Genomic DNA, 18,504 nt, shown 5'->3' with positions numbered 1-18,504 from the left:
GAATTGTGATTAAGTGAAATCTGTCTGTAAACAATTGTTGGAAAAATGACTTGTGTCATGCACAAAGTAGATGTCCTAGCCAACATGCCAAAACTATAGTTTGTTAACAAGAAACTTGTGGAGAGGTTGAAAAATGAGTTTATGACTGCAACCTACGTGTATGTAAACTTCCGACTTCAACTGTGTTTGAAGGTTTGTGTCGAATTTGAATCCGGTTTTTAGGGCAGTGCTAAAGTTGTCTTCAGAAGTTAACAGCGGCTTTTGAGAGTCATGATGGCTTGCAGTGATGACGCAATAAATGTATGCATTCAGTTGTACAATTGACTAGGTATCCCACCTGTCCCTTTCTTATTTTTAAACTGCGAGAGAAGTGTAACACCTGGTGGAGAGAGGCTGTACAACACAGAATGAGTTGCATTATGCGTGCTGTACGTTACGTCATGACACTACACAATTTAATGTACAGCGTCGGAGGGGTTTTCTCCAATACTATCGGGCCATTACATTTCAATCAATGCTTGAATAGAAACGTAGTTCACACCCCAGACTTTGATGCCAACACAGTCGCTACAGTCCCATTAGTTTTTTATTGCAGTCTCGTTTGAATGCCGTGGTTGCGCAAATTTGTATGGAGTGGGGTTAGTCAACAACAGTAGCTAATTCCAAGTAATTCAGGTAGCAAATGTTACACAGAACCATCGGGACCATATAAAAATAAATATGTATACATATATTTTATGTGGTACTGTAATTCAGCGTTTAGCTGCCATAGTACACATGAAACTAAATAAACTTATCATTGAATCTTGGCGTGTTCTTTGCCAGTTGGGGTCGCGCAAGTCCTTTAACTCACTGGACCTAGTTAGCTAACTAGCTAGCAAGCAAATGATAGCTAGCTAACTGTCACTGTTAGCTAGCTATGTAGATCATGTGCTTTCCTAGTCTTAGCTAGACTACCAATGTTTTACAAATAAAAACACTAGCTAGCTTAATTAGCTACCTAATATCACATCGGCTAGACCCTAAACATATTGCCTTAGCTAGCTCGCTAGGCTATAACAGTTAGCTAAGAGAGCTAGTTGGCTAACATTAACAAAGAAACTTTGACAACCATGGCCAGTCCAGAAATTAAGCTAGCTACAATGTCACAAACTAATTAGCGACAGCGACGAAATACACTGCTACAAATACAATAGCTGCAATGACCTATTTTGGACTTTTTGGTATCTTTTCCGGCTGGCTTGGCAGGCTTGAGCTGCAAGGCTGACGGCTCAAGCAGCAGAGGCCACCACTGCTGCATCGTGTTTTTTTGATTCCTTTAGAGGTAATGCTAGTTCCCTATTAAGGATACTTCAGAAAGCATTGATGAGGGTAATTTGCGATACATGTATGCTGCTATTTGCTATGTTGAAAATTACAATCACAGATTTGTAAAACAGACCGGAAATAGTAGCCAATTGTTGACTTGGTGATGTGAGGTCTCAATCTTGAATTAAACTTTGTCTATGTTCACGTTCAGCAAAAATGTGGCATGCAAACTTGGGTTATGACAAAGAAACACTGTCAAAGTTACACAGTTGGTGATAGTTATATTTTGTTCTGTCTTCTCAGAAAGCGCAGGCAACCCATAACTACTGTCAAAAGATCCATGCAGGAAATTGTTTGATATCTCATACGAGGTGTGCAAAAATAATACATGTGACATTAAGCAGACGCTTTTATCCAAAGCGACAGTATTCATGCGTTCATGGCCCCGGGAAGTGAACCCACAATCATGACGTTTCGAAAGCCATGATTTTTTTTCCCCATTGACTGTTATGGTCGTTATTTATTTGGCTATTTTAATAGGCTATAGACTACAGTAATTCAACATGCATGGTTGTAGGGTCTATCACTCTTTCAGCCAAGGTGACAGATTATCAAATGGAAGATTTTGGCCTACTTTTTTTTTATTTTTAGAAAATACAATTATTCTATGTCCTAGGCTACAACAACCCAGTGTAATGAGGAATGTATTATTGTTAGTATACAATTTGTCTAGGCTGTAAACTGCAGTGATGTAGGCTAATTTTGAATAACCGCTCAAATGTCCTTTTGTGTTTCATGCCGAAATAAAGCCCTGATTTATAAAACCATTTGGATCAGTTATGGGTTTATTCTCGACCGTTTACAAGGTCCAGAAAGTGAAACTAGTCCACTCATATGGTGTATTTTGTCAGGATGTATCAGCATTTACAGATGGGCCTACCATAGAAAAATAGGCTATAGCCTACGACACTGATGTGATGTCTGTTGTGTATCATGTATCCCAAGTCGTCCTATAATTAACGTGGCCTCCACCATATGCATAACAATTGTCAATGCCATTTCATATTAGGCCAGCGTTGGCTGAATGACTGAAATGAATATAATTAGTGTGAGTGGGGTTCCAAAAAACATCTGTAGTAAAATCTAATTTATTTTTATCATAGATTCTCTAGGGGCCTTCTCCATCTGATAGCCTATAGGCTGAACATTTGCTAGCAAATTCAACGTGAGATTATTACATTAATTTGTTTTTGTTCTTCCATCACCTGCCGAATAAAAACCTCATATGGCCCTACTATTGAAAATGTTAATTGTGCCAGATATGCTGATGTGGACTTGGCCCGAGTACCATTAGTCGGAACCAAGAGTAATATGATTCTGCCGTACTCGGGAAGAGCTCTGTATGAAGCATTCCAAGTCGATGCAGAGTCTCAAACGTAATAGGCCCGAACCCACCGGGTTGATTGGGTATTAATGCCCATGATTTTGGAATGAGATGTTTGACGAGCAGGTGTTCACATACTCATGATATGCACTACATGACCAAAAGTAAGTATAATGCCTTCAGAAAGTATTCAGACCCCTTGACTTTTTCCAAATTTTGTTACGTTACAGCCTTATTCTAAAATGGATATTAAAAAAATACTGCAATCTACACAATACCCCATAATGGCAAGGCAAAAACAGCATTAGACATTTTTTCAAATCTATTAAACATCAAATACAGATACCTTATTTAGATAAGTATTCGGACCCTTTGCTATGAGACTCAATTGAGCTCAGGTGCATCCTGTTTCCATTGATCATCCTTGATGTTTCTACAACTTCATTGGAGTCCACCTGTGGTAAATTCAATTGATTGGACATGATAGACAGGTGTGTGCCTTTCCCTATGTAAGGTCCCACAGTTGACAGTGCATGTTCGAGCAAAAACCAAGCCATGAGGTCGATGGAATTGTGCGTAGAGCTCAGACAAGATTGTCTCTCGGCGCAGATCTGGGGTAGGGTACCAAAAACATATCTGCGGCATTGAATGTCCTCAAGAACACAGTGGCCTCCATTTTTAAATTGGAAAAGTTTGGCACCACCAAGACTCTTCCTAGAAATGGCCGCCCAGCCAAACTGCGTAATCAGGGGAGAAGGGCGTTGGTCAGGGAGGTGACCAAGGATGCGATGTTACGAATCCCTTTTGGCCTGACAATCTAGGGGGGGATGGTAACGAGACCCGTAACATGACTCATGCAAATTATAATAGTGAGAACGAAATAACCATAGACAATTAAATGACCGTCAAACACTCATGGTTTATTTGAAAACACACGGTAATGGGGGGAGCAGGAAAAGGGGCTGAGCTGGACCCAAGGAAAGGAATAATAAGTATCCAAAAACACCCCTAAGCTAGACTAGCCTACTTCACCAACCGCTAACTAACTAACCAAAAATACAGTTGGTGGTAATCCCAGTTCTAACTAGTGTTTTTATACAAAGTATTCCTACGGGTAATGTATGCCCATGGGCGACTTATCTTGGTACCCCCTTTTCCCACCGTCATACAAACACCATAACAAAACCAATACTCACAGGTGGGGACAAAGTGACATGTAGATGCAAAAACCAAACAAGAGATCTACAGACAGATGGCATTGACAGAGAGATTGAGCTCTAGAGGAAACAACTGAATGGGTTTTTAAACCAAGGGAAAGGGAATGTGATAGGGTAATGAAAACAGGAGGAGGTGTGTTCTGATTAGCGACTGATTGATGACTGATTGGGGAATGATGATTGCCACCTGTGAGGAGGGGAGAAGGAGAGAAAATAAATACACACGCACACACAGACACACACAGGATACACACACAGAATACCTGTATCCATAACAGTCACTCTGACAGGGATCCAGAATTCCTCTGAGGAGATGGGAGAACCTTCCAGAAGGACAACCATCTCTGCAGCACTCCACCAATCAGGCCTTTATGGAAGAGTGGCCAGACGGAAGCCACTCCTCGGTAAAAGGCACATGACAGCATCTAAAGACTCTCGGACCATGAGAAACAGGATTATTTGGTCTGATGAATCCAAGATTGAACTCTTTGGCCTGAATTCCAAGCGTCACGTCTGGAGGAAACCTTGCATCATCCCTACGGTGAAGCATGGTGGTGGCGGCAACATGCTGTGGGGATGTTTTTCAGCGGCAGGGGGTGGGAGACTAGTCAGGGTCAAGGGAAAGATGAATGGAGCAAAGTATAGAGAGATCCTTGATTAAAAACCTGCTCCAGAGCCCTCAGACTGGAGCAAAGGTTCATCTTCCAACAGGACAATGACCGTAAGCACACAGCCAAGACAACGCAGGAGTGGCTTCAGGACAAGTCTCTGATTGTCTTTGAGTGGGCCAGCCAAAGTCCGGACTTGAACCCGATCGAACATCTCTGGAGAGATCTGAAAATAGCTGTGCAGCAATGCTCCCCATCCAACCTGACAGAGCTTGAGAGGATCTGCGGAGAAGAGAAACTCCCCAAATACAGGTGTACCAAGCTTGTAGCATCAAAGGTGCTTCAACAAAGTACTGAGTAAAGGGTCCGTGTACTTATGTAAATGTATATTTCATATATATATTTTGTGGGAGGGGGATAAATTAGCAAACATTTCAACATGTTTTTGCTTTGTCATTATGGGGTATTTTGTGCAGATTGATGAGGAGAAAAAACAATTTAATACATTTTAGAATAAGGCTGTAACGTAACAAAATGTGAAAAAAGTCAAGGGGTCTGAATACTTTCCGAAGGCACTGTGTAGCATTTGTATCTATTATTTGTTGTTTTATAACTTCGTCATGAAATGAGCAGCAGCAGCTCAGAACCATCGCTAGACTGACACTACTGACACATTACTCACTCGCTAGATATGCAATTAAAGTGCCAAATCAAAGAAAACAAAATACCAGATGTAAAACAAATTGTGTGTTGATGTGATTTAAGCATTGACATGGACTCAACATTCCAATTCCATTGTTTCTTTATTAACAATTGTAATTTTGAAAGTGCGAAAACAGAAAATTACAGATTTTGTGGGGGAAATCTCAGATTTTTAGTTTATTAACCATTATTTTACCGGGTATATTGACAGAAAACAACAGTGTACACAAAGGACCTGGGGAAGAGTTGCAAGGGAAAGGATAAGAATCTGCCTATTTGTAAGAAATTTAAAGTAGCTCTCATGCTAGAAAAGGTTGGAGACCCTCGGCCTAGCGTAATGCAGCAGATAACCGTTTCTTGTACACCATGCAGAAGAGGGTTATTCTAAAGTGCTTTATTACTCTGGATGACATATTGAAAAGCAGCTGGCTGGGCTGGCGCACATTACATGTCCTCCTGGGAATACGCACTGCTGCTCTTTTAGTATAGTTGCATATGTGTCCACTAGAGTGTATTTATAGTAACTCCCTGCTCTGTAATCACAGGCTTCATAGCACACTGACAGACTGAAGGCCACTTCTAGGCTACATACTGTAGTGCTATGGGATTAGTTGGCTATAACAGAAACCTATCAAATGTAATGGGGGTCTGGCCTACCTGTTTCTCAATACGCTCTAGGCTTTATATAAACAGTTTTAAATGAATGAATCGTATGAAAAGTTTGTAGGTTGTTTGTTTTTTCAGTTTCATGGCTTTGCCAGGGAACCCCTGACTGCATTACTATTTAGGGATTTCACACGTGTTCTAACCACGGTGTGTGTGTGTCTGACTTTGTAGGCTCCATGAGGAGATCCAGGACTTCTATGCCTACATGTCTCCACGGCCGGAGGAGGAGAGGATGAGGAGGGAGGTGGTGGAGAGGATAGAGCGGGTTATTAAGGACCTTTGGCCCACTGCTGACGTAAGTCAATCCCTTTCACTGTCGTAAAACATGTAAAACCCCCTTGACCGTTGACTTCCTTGTCCAGTTATTTATCGGATTTGAAATGGTGTAGTAATTCTGATTTACATTTGGATACCAATGGATTCCAGTATGATAATGTTGTAGCTTCTGGTTGCTGTTAGGGATGCAACGAGTCACCAGAACGCATTGGTCCCCGGTTCAAATGTTTAAAATGCGAGTGCATCGGTCCGCGGGAGCCTAAAACTTGAAGCATGCATCGGTAAGAAAACCAATTAAAACATTAGGAATCGCAGGTTCGCAAATGTTTTTTACTATTTTTTTCTCTCTGCCTTATGACGAAATACCTTTAATCTGTTGTGATTTGAATTCATGCGTCCTCTCCTTCAGCCTATCACATTTTTATGCATGTTAACACCGTATGACATTAATCTACAAGTCAGATGAGAACTGTGCGCACAGTGCGGGAGACGCAGCTGCTCACACCAAGGAGAGGAAGGCCTACCCTATCCCTGTTTTTATATTTATAGGCGACATCTGTGTGGCACCTTCAGCATTCAGATGTTTGAAAAAATGGCTTTTGTAATATTAAAAATAGGCTTTATTAATTGAGGGGCAACCCCATGTAAGTTGTTGTGCCAATGTTACCAAATGCGCTGTGGAAAATTGTGTTTTACCGGCAGAGCTGTGTAGACTACCGGAATGAACACAACTCACATCTTGCTGATTGCACATCTAACTGCTGATTGGGGTTTTTCGATTGTCATGTTCACCGTACAAAATATTTTTGGTAGTTCTGCTTTAAAGAGTCATTGCATTTGGTAACGTTTACATGAACCTTGTAAAGGTGGAATTTCATAAGGACAGCAATCATTTTTGCAAGCAGGACTTGTCGGAACGGGAGAAGCAAGCAGCTCTCCTCAAAGTTCCAAACGGTCAAAACCATTCGCTCTGAGACTGGTGAAATCCAAAGCTGTGTTATATTAATAGCCTATGTTTTCATAGCTAATTTCTAAAGATAAATATTGACATATTACTAGCTCAAAGCATTTGACCCTTTCCAGCCCGTCCATTAAAAAATCGGAAACATGTTTCCAATGGTTGTCAATGTCACTCCCTAAAAACACAACCTTATGGAACAATCCTTGGATAGCTTTTCAGAATTCACCAATAAATTGGTCCACATGGAAAACTAAAGGCATAGAAGTAGTACAAAACATACTAACAGGAAATACATTAATTTCCATGACAATATAAAAAGAATATAATATTGGAACCCAAAATTTTTAAAACTGTTGGCACAAGATGGAGGGAAAGTTGGTGCATAGCTAACAAAATAACAGTTAGCGAAAATGTATGTTAATCCAGTATAACCTAATGTATAGAATGTATTATACAAATTCTACAGCATAACGGCAGAGTCATGTATTAAGTATCAAAGTAAGAATGACTCAATAGGTCATGCTTTCTGGGAGTGCTATAAAGTCCGGAAGTTGTGGGCAGAGGTAAGAAGTTGGCTGTCAGAAGTATTACTGAAGTATTCCACTGGTGATTGTGGAAGCCAGGTCATCTGATGCAGCACTCAATCACCCTCCTTGGTAAAATAGCCCTTACACAGCCTGGAGGTCTGTTGGGTCATTGTCCTGTTGAAAAACAAATTATAGTCCCACTAAGCGCAAACCAGATGGGATGGCATATCGCTGCAGAATGCTGTGGTAGTTATGCTGGTTAAGTGTTCCTTGAATTCTAAATAAATCTGTGTCACCAGCAAAGCACCATCACACATCCTCCTCCATGCTTCAAGTTGTGAACCATACATGCGGAGATCATCCGCTCACCTACTCTGCATCTCACAAAGACACGGCGGTTGGAACCAAAAATCTCAGATTTGGACTCATCAGACCAAAGGACAGATTTCCACCGGTCTAATATCCATTGCTCGTGTTTCCTTTAGTAGTGGTTTCTGATTCACGCCACCCTGATTCACGCAGTCTCCTCTGAACAGTTGATGTTGAGATGTGTCTGTTACTTGAACATTTATTTGGGCTGCAATCTGAGGTGCAGTTAATTGCCAATTTCTGAGGCTGGTAACTCTAATTAATGAACTTCTCTGTAGCAGAGGTAACAATGGGTCTTCCTTTCATGTGGCGGTCCTCATGAGAGCCAGTTTCATCATAGCGATTGGTTTTTGCGACTGCACTTTAAGAAACTTTCAAAGTTCTTGAAATGTTCCGCATTGACTGACCTTCATGTCTTAAAGTAATGATAGACTGTCGTTTCTCTTTGCTTATTTGCGCTGTTCTTGCCATAATGTGGATGTAGTCTTTTAGCCAATAGGGCTTTCTTCTGTACCTATCTCATACCTTGTAACAACACAACTGAATGGCTCAAATGCATTAACCTCTACGAAATTCCCCAAATTAACTTTTAACAAGGCAGGTTAGTTGAACTGCAATTTGTGACTACCTCATGAAGCTGGTTGAGAGAATGCCAAGAGTGTCCAAACTGTCAAGGCATAGGGTGGCTATTTGAAGAATCTCAAATTTCAAATGTATTTTTATTTGTTTAACAATTTTTTGGTTACTACACGATTCCATATGTGTTATTTCATAGTTTTGATGTCTTCACTATTATTCTGCAATGTATAAAATAGTAAAAATAATGAAAACTTGGAATGAGTAGGTGTACATAAAACCCCTCTTTTGATAGGTTACAATGTCTTCATCAACGATATATGATTGGTTTAGTGGTTCAGGGGCGGGAATTAGGCTTTCTCTCAAGGTAAAACTCAACACGAAAATGGCTCATTTGACGCTGCTGGCGCAGGGAGACGTTTCTCCCCCACTCAATCGGATAGGGTATGAACTTTGGCAGCGCCACCATGCCGATTTGGACAACAATATCAAGGTAAGAAACTGTATATAATTTGTTTTATGTTGGTAATAATAATATTTGCATTTTAGAGTACTTTGTCCGATTGATAAGATGTTCGTCTGCAAAATGAGCTTTTGACGCCTGGTGAGCTAACTATCTACCAAGCTGAGTAGACTTGAAAAGTAAAATCCGCTTGAAAGTGAGTTGACTATTTCTAGCTGAGGTAAAAGTTAATATCCGCTCAATGACGACGACAATTTTTGAAGTACATGAAAAGCTTTATTAAGTGAATCAAAGCTTTTAAAACATATCCTCAAACTAGGTGGCAAACTAGCAATCTAGCTATAACTATGATGACTAGTTAGCCTGTGTTGGTCTAGTCAGTCACTCAAGATGGAATGGAGCAGGGTATGCTAACAGTACTTGATTTATCTCTCCTCTTGCCTTCTTGATGTTCATGTTTTCTTTGATAACTGTACAAAATAAAAATGCATTTCTCATTAGGTATTAGAGCTTAACTAACGTAAACTCACCCCATTCCGTACAAATGTGCGCAATTGCAACATTCAAACGAGGCTACAAAGAAAACTAATGGGACTGTAGTGACTGTGTTGACGTCAAAATCTGGGGTATGAACTACGTTTCTATTCAAGCATTGATCGACATGGTAATGGCTCTATAGTATTGGAGAAAAGTTGAGAACTGACCCTCCTTTACATCTTGACGTGTTATGTCATAACGTACAGCATGCATAGAGTAGAGCTACTGAGTTGCCTCAAGCACGCCAGAAGAATGAGCGTCCCTGTTTCTATTGTCATAAAGTGGGACATATGATTAATGATTGCTTCCTGCTAAAACGCAAACAAGGGATGCCTCTTCGTGCCAAGCCACAGGTGTTGGGCTAATTCGTACGGTTGTGAAGTCTGAAACTAAACAGGTTCCTCAGGGTAACTGTAGTTTGAAAGTCCCAGTCCCCGACCGCAGTTATGAATCGTTCATTTGAGGGGTTTGTGTCCCTAATGAATGACGAAGCGTCTCAGCGTCCGGTTAAAATCCTTAGAGATACTGGTGCGGCGTAATGACATGTAAATAAAACACTATAAAGAGTTTATATAATATTTTAGAGGCGATAAGGTGATAAGTTGGACAGATCGAGTGAAAAAAAGCAATTTTCCCACACAACATCTCTCCTTCTCACTATCACGCATTAGTTTCACTTCCCCACTCAACATTTAAAAAAATACCTGACTGGGCTCATTGCCTGCTTGAATTATGCAGAAATGGGGAGCGTTTAGGTCATGTAATTGTTTCTGTTGGAAAGGGGAGAAATTGTGCTTTACAATGGTATTGACATTACAGTTGATCTTGGAAGTATTACATTTTTGGGGTGCTAAAATAAGGGCAATTGTACGGACCAAGGCGATGTACGAGTTTACGTGAGTTTACGTTAACTGGCTAGTGATTTTATATTTTGACCGTAGCTAGCCAGCCAAACGAGAGAAGGGTGCTGAGAAGGAATGTACAGTGTTTTCGGAAAGTATTCAGACCCCTTGACTTTTTCCACACTTTGTTACGTTACAGCCTTATTCTAAAATGTATTAACTTGTTTTTGTCATCAATCTACACACAATACCCCATAATGACGAAGCAAAAACAAGTTTTTAGAAATGTTGGCTAATTTAGAAAAATAAACTATCACATTTTACATAAGTATTCAGACCCTTTATTTAGTACTTTGTTGAAGCATCTTTGGCTGAGATCACAGCATCGCCTCCCGGGTGGCGCAGTGGTTAAGGGCGCTGTACTGCAGCGCCACCAGAGACTCTGGGTTCGCGCCCAGGCTCTGTCGTAACCGGCCGCGACCGGGAGGTCCGTAGGGTGACGCACAATTGGCCTAGCGTCGTCCGGGTTAGGGAGGGTTTGGCCGGTAGGGAAATCCTTGCGACTCCAGTGGCGGGCCGGGCGCAGTGCGTGCTAACCAAGGTTGCCACCAAGGTTGCCAGGTGCACAGTGTTTCCTCCGACACATTGGTGCGGCTGGCTTCCGGGTTGGATGGCGTGTTAAGAAGCAGTGCGGTTGGGTTGTGTATCGGAGGACGCATGACTTTCAACCTTCGTCTCTCCCGAGCCCGTACGGGAGTTGTAGCGATGAGACAAGATAGTAGCTACTAAGTAATTGGGGAGAAAAGAAGAGAAAAAAGAGAAAAAAAAGATCACAGCATCAAGTCTTCTTGGGTATGACGCTAAAAGCTTGGCACACCTGTATTTGGAGTTTATCCCATTGTTCTCTGCAGATCCTCTCAATCTCTGTCAGGTTGAATGGGGAGCAGCTATTTTCAGGTCTCTCCCAGAGATGTATGATCGGGTTCAAGTCCGGACTCTGGCTGGGACACTGAAGGACGTGATGTGACTTGTATCTTGGCTGTGTGCTTACAGTCGTTGTCGTTGTCCAGGTACTGAGCGCTCTGTAGCAGGTTTTCATCCAGGATCTCTCTGTTCTTTGCTCCATTCATCTTTGCCTCAATCCTGATCTCAATCCTCTCCCAGTCTCTGCCACTGACAAACATCCCCACAGCATGATGCTGCCACTACCATGCTTCACCGTAGAGATTGTGCCAGGTTTCCTCTAGACGTGACATGTGTAATTCAGGCTAAAGGGTTCAGTCTTGGATTCATCAGACCAGAGAATCTTGTTTCTCATGGTCTGAGAGTCTTTAGGTGCCTTTTGGCAAACTCCAAGCAGGCTGTCATGTGCCTTTTTACTGAGGAGTGGCTTCCGTCTGGCCACTCTACCATAAAGGCTTGATTGGTGGAGTGCTGCAAAGATGGTTGTACTTCAGGAAGGTTCTCCCATCTCCACAGAGGAACTCTGGAGCTCTGTCAGAGTGACCATGGGGTTTTTGGTCACCTCCCTGACCAAGGCTCTTCTCCCACGACTGCTCAGGTTGGCCGGGCGGCCAGCTCTAGGAAGAGTCTTGGTGGTTCCAAACTTATTCCATTTAAGAATGGAGTTCACTGTGTTCTTGGGGACCTTCAATGCTGCAGAAATCTTTTGGTGGCCATCCTCAGATCTGTGCCTCGACACAATCCTGTCTCGGAGCTCTACGGACAATTCCTTCAACCTCATGGCTTGGTTTTTGCTCTGACATGCATTGTCAACTGTGGGACCTTATATAGACAGGTGTGTGGCTTACCAAATCATGTCCAATCAATTGAATTTACCACCGGTTTACTACAAGTTGTAGAAACATCTCCAGGATGGTCAATGAAAACAGGACGCACCTGAATTCAATTTTGAGTCTTATAGCAATGGGTCTGATTACTTATGTTAATGAGGTATTCCTGTTTTTTTATTTGTAATAAATTCGCTAAACTTTCTTAACCTGTGTTTGCATTGTCATTATGTGTAGATTACTGAGGATTGATTTTTATTCATTACATTTTAAAATAAGGCTGTAACGTAACAAAGTGGAAAAAGTCAAAGCGTCTGACTGCTTTCCGAAGGCACTCTATGTATGTACTGGCATTCTCAACTTTCCTAATATTAAGCTGTTGTTTATTTTTACAACAGGAGTATAGCCTACCTGGCTGGCATGAAATGATAATGGTCCATTCCAAATCAAAACACATATCTATAAAGTAGTATATGTAAAGACAAGATTAAATCAAGAATAGTCTGATGGGTGACAATATTAGCCAATTGCTTGTGAATTATATATTATCACTTGTGAATGATGCCCAGCATAAGAAACTGACTTTTGTTTTGCGAATTTTTCAGAATCATAGTCACACACCTCTTGTAGCCTAGCCCATAGGCCTATATGTTTTGATAAGGTTTTTATCACAAATAACTTTTAAAAATGAAGCACATTAGGCTCTAAAACCTTGTAAAGCAGACTGGCATACATAAGCAGTGAAGCTAATTGTCACCATAAAAATGCACCTTTTATTATAAAAGCATAATGTGCCTTGTCACCTTTTGCGTTCACTTTTGATAATGGTGTTTTACTGCTAATGAAACATTTGCGCTTATAGCCTACTGCAATGTGTGCGTTGCTGCACTTATAATGTGAAGAAATAAACTCTTAGGCAACAACATTTTAAGCTAAATGTTCTGATCTGTTGCGTCAGACACATTGCCTAATTATTTTTTTGCTAGTGATTGTATTAATTGGGGATCTATTGCATCCCACAACTGTCCCAGACCTATGTTTGGAATATTTATTTCTAGAAACAGAATAGAATAGGTTGACTTTTGTACTATGCGGGATAGTAGATTGACATATGCTAGTGGTTTTGCTGTTCGTTAGGCCTACACATCTTGTTGTCTGACAAAGTAAATGTGGAGAGTTCTTTCAATATGAACCTCGGAATTGGATAAGGGTGCGTGCAGTTGCGTCCCTGATGTGTCTGTCTTCACTTGTAGCCTGTGAGAAAGACCCGGTCACGTGATGGGGAGCCATGTGAGTGAGAGGTGCTTAGGAGCGCGCAGCACTCTGGCAGAAGGGCATAACGCAGCACTCCGGGCCAAGGGCATGGATTGTTTTAGTGTGCATTACGGCCACTATCAAGTGCTTGTCTGCTAAATGAACTAGTTTAGCCCACAGCCATTTGGCATAGCCAGATCAGGACCTAACATAAGGACAACTTAGAGTATGCTATTCTAGACTACATTTTCTTCATATCATGCTTCTTTAGACCGGTCTAAAAATAATGAATTTATTGTGAAGGTGTAGGCTATATTACATGGAAAATTATTATTATTATTTTTTTAAATGGTGGATGTTCCAAAGGTTTGCATCAGTGGCTTGTAGACTGTGTGGAAGCCAGGAGATGCTAAATGTGTTTGTTAATTGTCAATTACCGTGAGGCCGGCAGTTATTTGCTTGACAATCACCGGCTGACAGAATTTTGTGACCGCCACAGCTCTAGTCTGGAGGAAACATGGCACCATCCTTATGGTGAAGCATTGTGATGGCAGCATCATGCTATGTGGATGTTTTTCAGCAGCATGGACTGGGAAAATAGTCAATATAATGCATTTCAGAATGAGGCTGTAACGTAACAAAACGTGGAAAAGGTCAAGGGGTCCTAATACGTTCCGGCTGGCTAGTCGGCTCCATAGACAAACATTGGCAGTAGAATGGCCTTACTGAAGAGCTCAGTGACTTTCAATGTGGCATCGTCATAGGATGCCACCTTTCCATCAAGTCAGTTCATAAATTATCTGCCCTGCTAGACCTGCCCCAGTCAACTGTAAGTGCTGTTGTGAAGTGGAAATGTCTAGGAACCACAACGGCTCAGCCACGAAGTGGTAGGCCACACAAGGTCACAGAACAGGGCCGCCGAGTTTTGAAGCACGTAGCGTGTAACAATCGTCTCCTCGGTTGCAACACTCACTACCGAGTTCCAAAATGCCTGTGGAAGCAACGTCAGCACAAGAACTGTTCATCGGGAGCTTCAGCCTAAGATCATTGGACTTTGGAACAGTGGAAACGTGTTTTCTGAAGTGATGAATCACACTTCACCATCTGGCAGTCCGACGAGAGAACGCTACCTGTCCTAATGCATAGTGCCAACTACATTTTTCTGGAGGAGGAATAATGATCTGGGGCTGTTTTACATGGTTCAGGCTAGGCCCCTTAGTTCCAGTGAAGGGAAACCTTAATGCTACAGTATACAATGGCATTCTAGATGATTCTGTGCTTTCAACTTCCTGTTTCAGCGTGACAATGTCACTGTGCACAAAGCGAGGTCCATACAGAAATGGTGTGTCGAGATGATAAGTTTGGAAGAACTTGACTAGCCTGCACAGACCTCAACCCCATCGAACACATTTGGAATACGGACTGTGAGCCAGGCCTAATCGCACAACATCAGTGCCCAACCTCACTAATGCTCTTGTGGCTGAATAGAAGCAAGTCCCCACAGCAATCTTCCAAAATCTAATGGAACGCCTTCCCAGAAAAGTGGAGACTGTTATAGCAGCAAAGGGGGGACCAACTCTATATTAATACACATGATTTTGGAATGAGTAGCTAGTTATATCCCCAAAGCCATGTAGTCATCCCCTGATGACGTTTGAGAAATTTACTGGACTCATAAATGTTGGGTGCGTAACCTGATTAGGGCGTCCACCCACAGTGCTCAGACTGACACAAATCACATTTTAGAATATGGTAATTATTTATATTAACATAACAAATTCTGATGTGCACTTTGGACATGTTAGAATAACTGTCCATTTACTTTTCCTCAGCCAACAAGACAAGTAACAAATAGCAAAATCACTAGCTTATGTCAATCTATTCTAGAGAAGTTTAGGCTACCTATTCGATTGGTCAGCTTGTTGAGAAATAAATGGCCTTTTCCAAACAGACCCTGGGACAGTTGTACAACCTGTAGGCCTAGGCTGCAGTACATTAAGTAAAATAACAACTTTAAAAAGCAACGAGTCTGCAACAGATCAGAACGTTTGCCTCACATGTATTAAAACATTCAAGTTTCAAACGTTGCTTATTGCAAAGTGGTGTGTGATGTACTGATGAAGCCTGCCTTCCATTGCCGTTTGATGCATTCAAAAAAAATGGGAAATTGGAAATCTTTGACTTCTGACTTCAGTTCGTTCAACGATAACTGAGAAAAAACGAGCACCGACTGGGGAAAAGTATTTTTGAACTGTCATCCAACTCGGAATTTCAACTCAGGAACTCTAGCTTTCCGACCTGCAGATCACTGACGTCATGATTTGAGTTCCCAGTTGTCCTTGCAATTGGATAACGTGTGGATACACTAATCACTTTCATTCATGATTCCCATTTTTATGTACTGAAGTGTATTCTGAATATAACTTTGTCAATCTTAAGCTATTCTTCGGCGGGGTTGTCACTGATTTTACATTTGAAATGTAAATTTTCCTTGTTTGTCTTTGAGTTTTAGAAATGGACAGAGGGGACCAGTACCATCGAATAATGCAGTCCCTGTCTATGAGGAGGACACTGATGGCAAATGAGCTGCGGGTCATTGCCGCGCAAGTCCTGTAGGATGAGGACGACAATGAAGCCATGGCCTTAAAGGAATATATCCTATGATGCTGAGCTACTCGGAGAAGACGAGGCTAAAGAGAATGAGATCAAGGAGCCAGAGGAAGTGGAGCCACCGGCTGAGGCCTCTCAGCCAAGCTCTTCAACTGGAAGGTAACTATAGATGTGTTAGATTTATCAGGCCCGATAATAGATAACAATATCTTCATGCAGGTGTTCATGCAGGCATTGGTGGTGGTGGTTTGTGGGTTCCCAAATAGTCAAGGTTGGGGTCTTGTTTTGGGAGTGCCCGTCGTATGGTGATTCCGTCAAAGCATGGCTTGAGGTTACACCTACAATATTCTACCGGTTTCTTGGACTGCTCGTTTACATGGGATTTACCGAACTGCCGGACCTTCATCGGTACTGGGGTGCAAAGTCTCTTCAGGGCTCTCTTGGGCTAGAGCTTTAATGTTGCGTAATCGCTTCAAAGCTCTGTTGGCTGCTTTACACGTTGTGTATCCTGCCACTGAGGATAATGCAGATAGGCTTAGAAAACTGCGGTCCTTCCTGGACCACCTGAAACAGACCTGTAAAAAGCTGTATCAGCCAAAGCGAAGTGTAGACCTAGATGAGTGCATGTTCAAAGGGGCGATCAGTATTTGAAAGGGTGGCCATCTAGGTGGGGATTTAAATGAAGCATCATTGCTTCATCTGACACAGGCTACACTTCAGGTTTTAAAGGTTTACATATGGGGATGTGTGTTGGCGTAGGATAGGGGGCAATGTATTTGCCATGCAGTAGAGAGACACACATACTGTTACTTGCCTTCCCAATTTTTCCCAGTGCAAATGATTCCACTCAAGTATTGGAAGGTGGTCCGCCAGCCTCCTGTAATCCACGATTACAACAGACATATGGGTGGGATTGACAGGTTTGATAAGTTGAAATTTGATCCGTTGATCAACTCCTCCATTGTTTTGCAGTTATCAACAGTTAACTTTTGTTCCAGGAATGGCAGCGTAATCACGCAGCACCTGGCAAGGAAAATGAGCAAATTGGTTACTGCCAGATTGCATTCAGAGACGCTTTCTCATCAGTTAGGAGGTAATTGTGTTAATGACCGGTATCTTTTGACAGACCTATGTCTGTGAAAACTGTAAGCTCATCTTTTCACACACAGCACGTGCCCAGTCTACAGGCGCCCTCTATAAATTGCTCGCTGTGTTTCCTGTGTCACAGGAAAGTTAAAAGAGAACAGGACCCGGTTTGTTTGTGTGGCATATGATTTTGCATCGTGGAGGACCGACATTGTTTTAGGTTGTGGCACTCATCTGAGTTCGACTCATAGCAGAAATAGGCACTAGTAAAGGGACTCGGATGTAGCCCAGATGTTCACTAGTAAAGGGACTCGGATGTAGCCCAGATGTTCACTAGTAAAGGGACTCGGATGTAGCCCAGATATTCACTAGTAAAGGGACTCGGATGTAGCCCAGATGTTCACTAGCAAAGGGACTCGGATGTAGCCCAGATGTTCACTAGTAAAGGGACTCGGATGTAGCCCAGATGTTCACTAGTAATTCCTTTTCCTGCATGTCCCTTCACCTGCATGTCCTTTCTTCCTTGGATATTTTCCCTTTCTTTTCTGAGACATCCTGCATACCAACCTCCCTTTATGTTTCATTCATGATTCTAATGGCCTTGGGGATGTAAAGGACTTGTAAATTGTAATGAGTGTAAAATAATGTTGCGTTTTTGGAATTGTTCCTGTACTGATTATTTGTGTAATAGAGTAAATGCTAGTTGAATGTAGAAATGGAAGTTGTAAAAGCTAATAATTATTGTTAAATGCCTTATTTGTTCATATTTTGTCATTCCAGTTCAATTCTGATGAAAGTAGCCCTGAAATGAATGTTGTGTTATGGTTATGATAGCGGTTTTAAATGGCTTCATTTTCAGGTTTGAATGAGATAATGTATTCCGCTAAGATTATTCTTTCAATAAAGTTCTTGTTTTATTAATATTATATCACTCGTTTGTCTTTTCTTATCATATGTAAGACTAAATGCTAGTTGTAGTTTTTGGTGCAGATACAGTTGAAGTTTACGTACTCAGGTTGGAGTCATTAGAACTCGTTTTTCAACCACTCCACAAATTTCTTGTTAACAAACTATAGCTTTGGCAAGTCGGTTAGGACATCTACTTTGTGCATGAAACAAGTAATTATTCCAACAATTGTTTACAGACAGATTATTTAACTTATAATTCACTGTATAACAATTCCAGTGGGTCAGAAGTTTACACACACTAATTTGACTGTGCCTTTAAACAGCTTGGAAAATTCCAGAAAATGTCATGGCTTTAGAAAGTTCTGATAGGCTAATTGAGTCAATTGGAGGTGTACCTGTGGATGTATTTCAAGTCCTAC

General features: G+C 41.6%; 1 protein-coding gene across 1 annotated transcript in view; it reads left to right on the top strand.

Annotated features, from left to right (window-relative positions):
- Positions 1-18,504, top strand: part of LOC139408046 (terminal nucleotidyltransferase 4B-like) — a 55,317-nt gene that overhangs the window by 12,319 nt on the left and 24,494 nt on the right. The window contains exon 2 of the mRNA XM_071151874.1: positions 6,057-6,180. Within this exon, the coding sequence (XP_071007975.1) occupies positions 6,057-6,180 (124 nt within the window). The remainder of the gene's footprint in view (positions 1-6,056; positions 6,181-18,504) is intronic.

This window comes from Oncorhynchus clarkii, chromosome 1 (genome assembly GCF_045791955.1).
Source record: "Oncorhynchus clarkii lewisi isolate Uvic-CL-2024 chromosome 1, UVic_Ocla_1.0, whole genome shotgun sequence".
NCBI classification, from domain to species: domain Eukaryota; kingdom Metazoa; phylum Chordata; class Actinopteri; order Salmoniformes; family Salmonidae; genus Oncorhynchus; species Oncorhynchus clarkii.
Note: the sequence above shows the minus strand (reverse complement) of the source record. Positions and strands in the feature narration are given on the sequence as shown.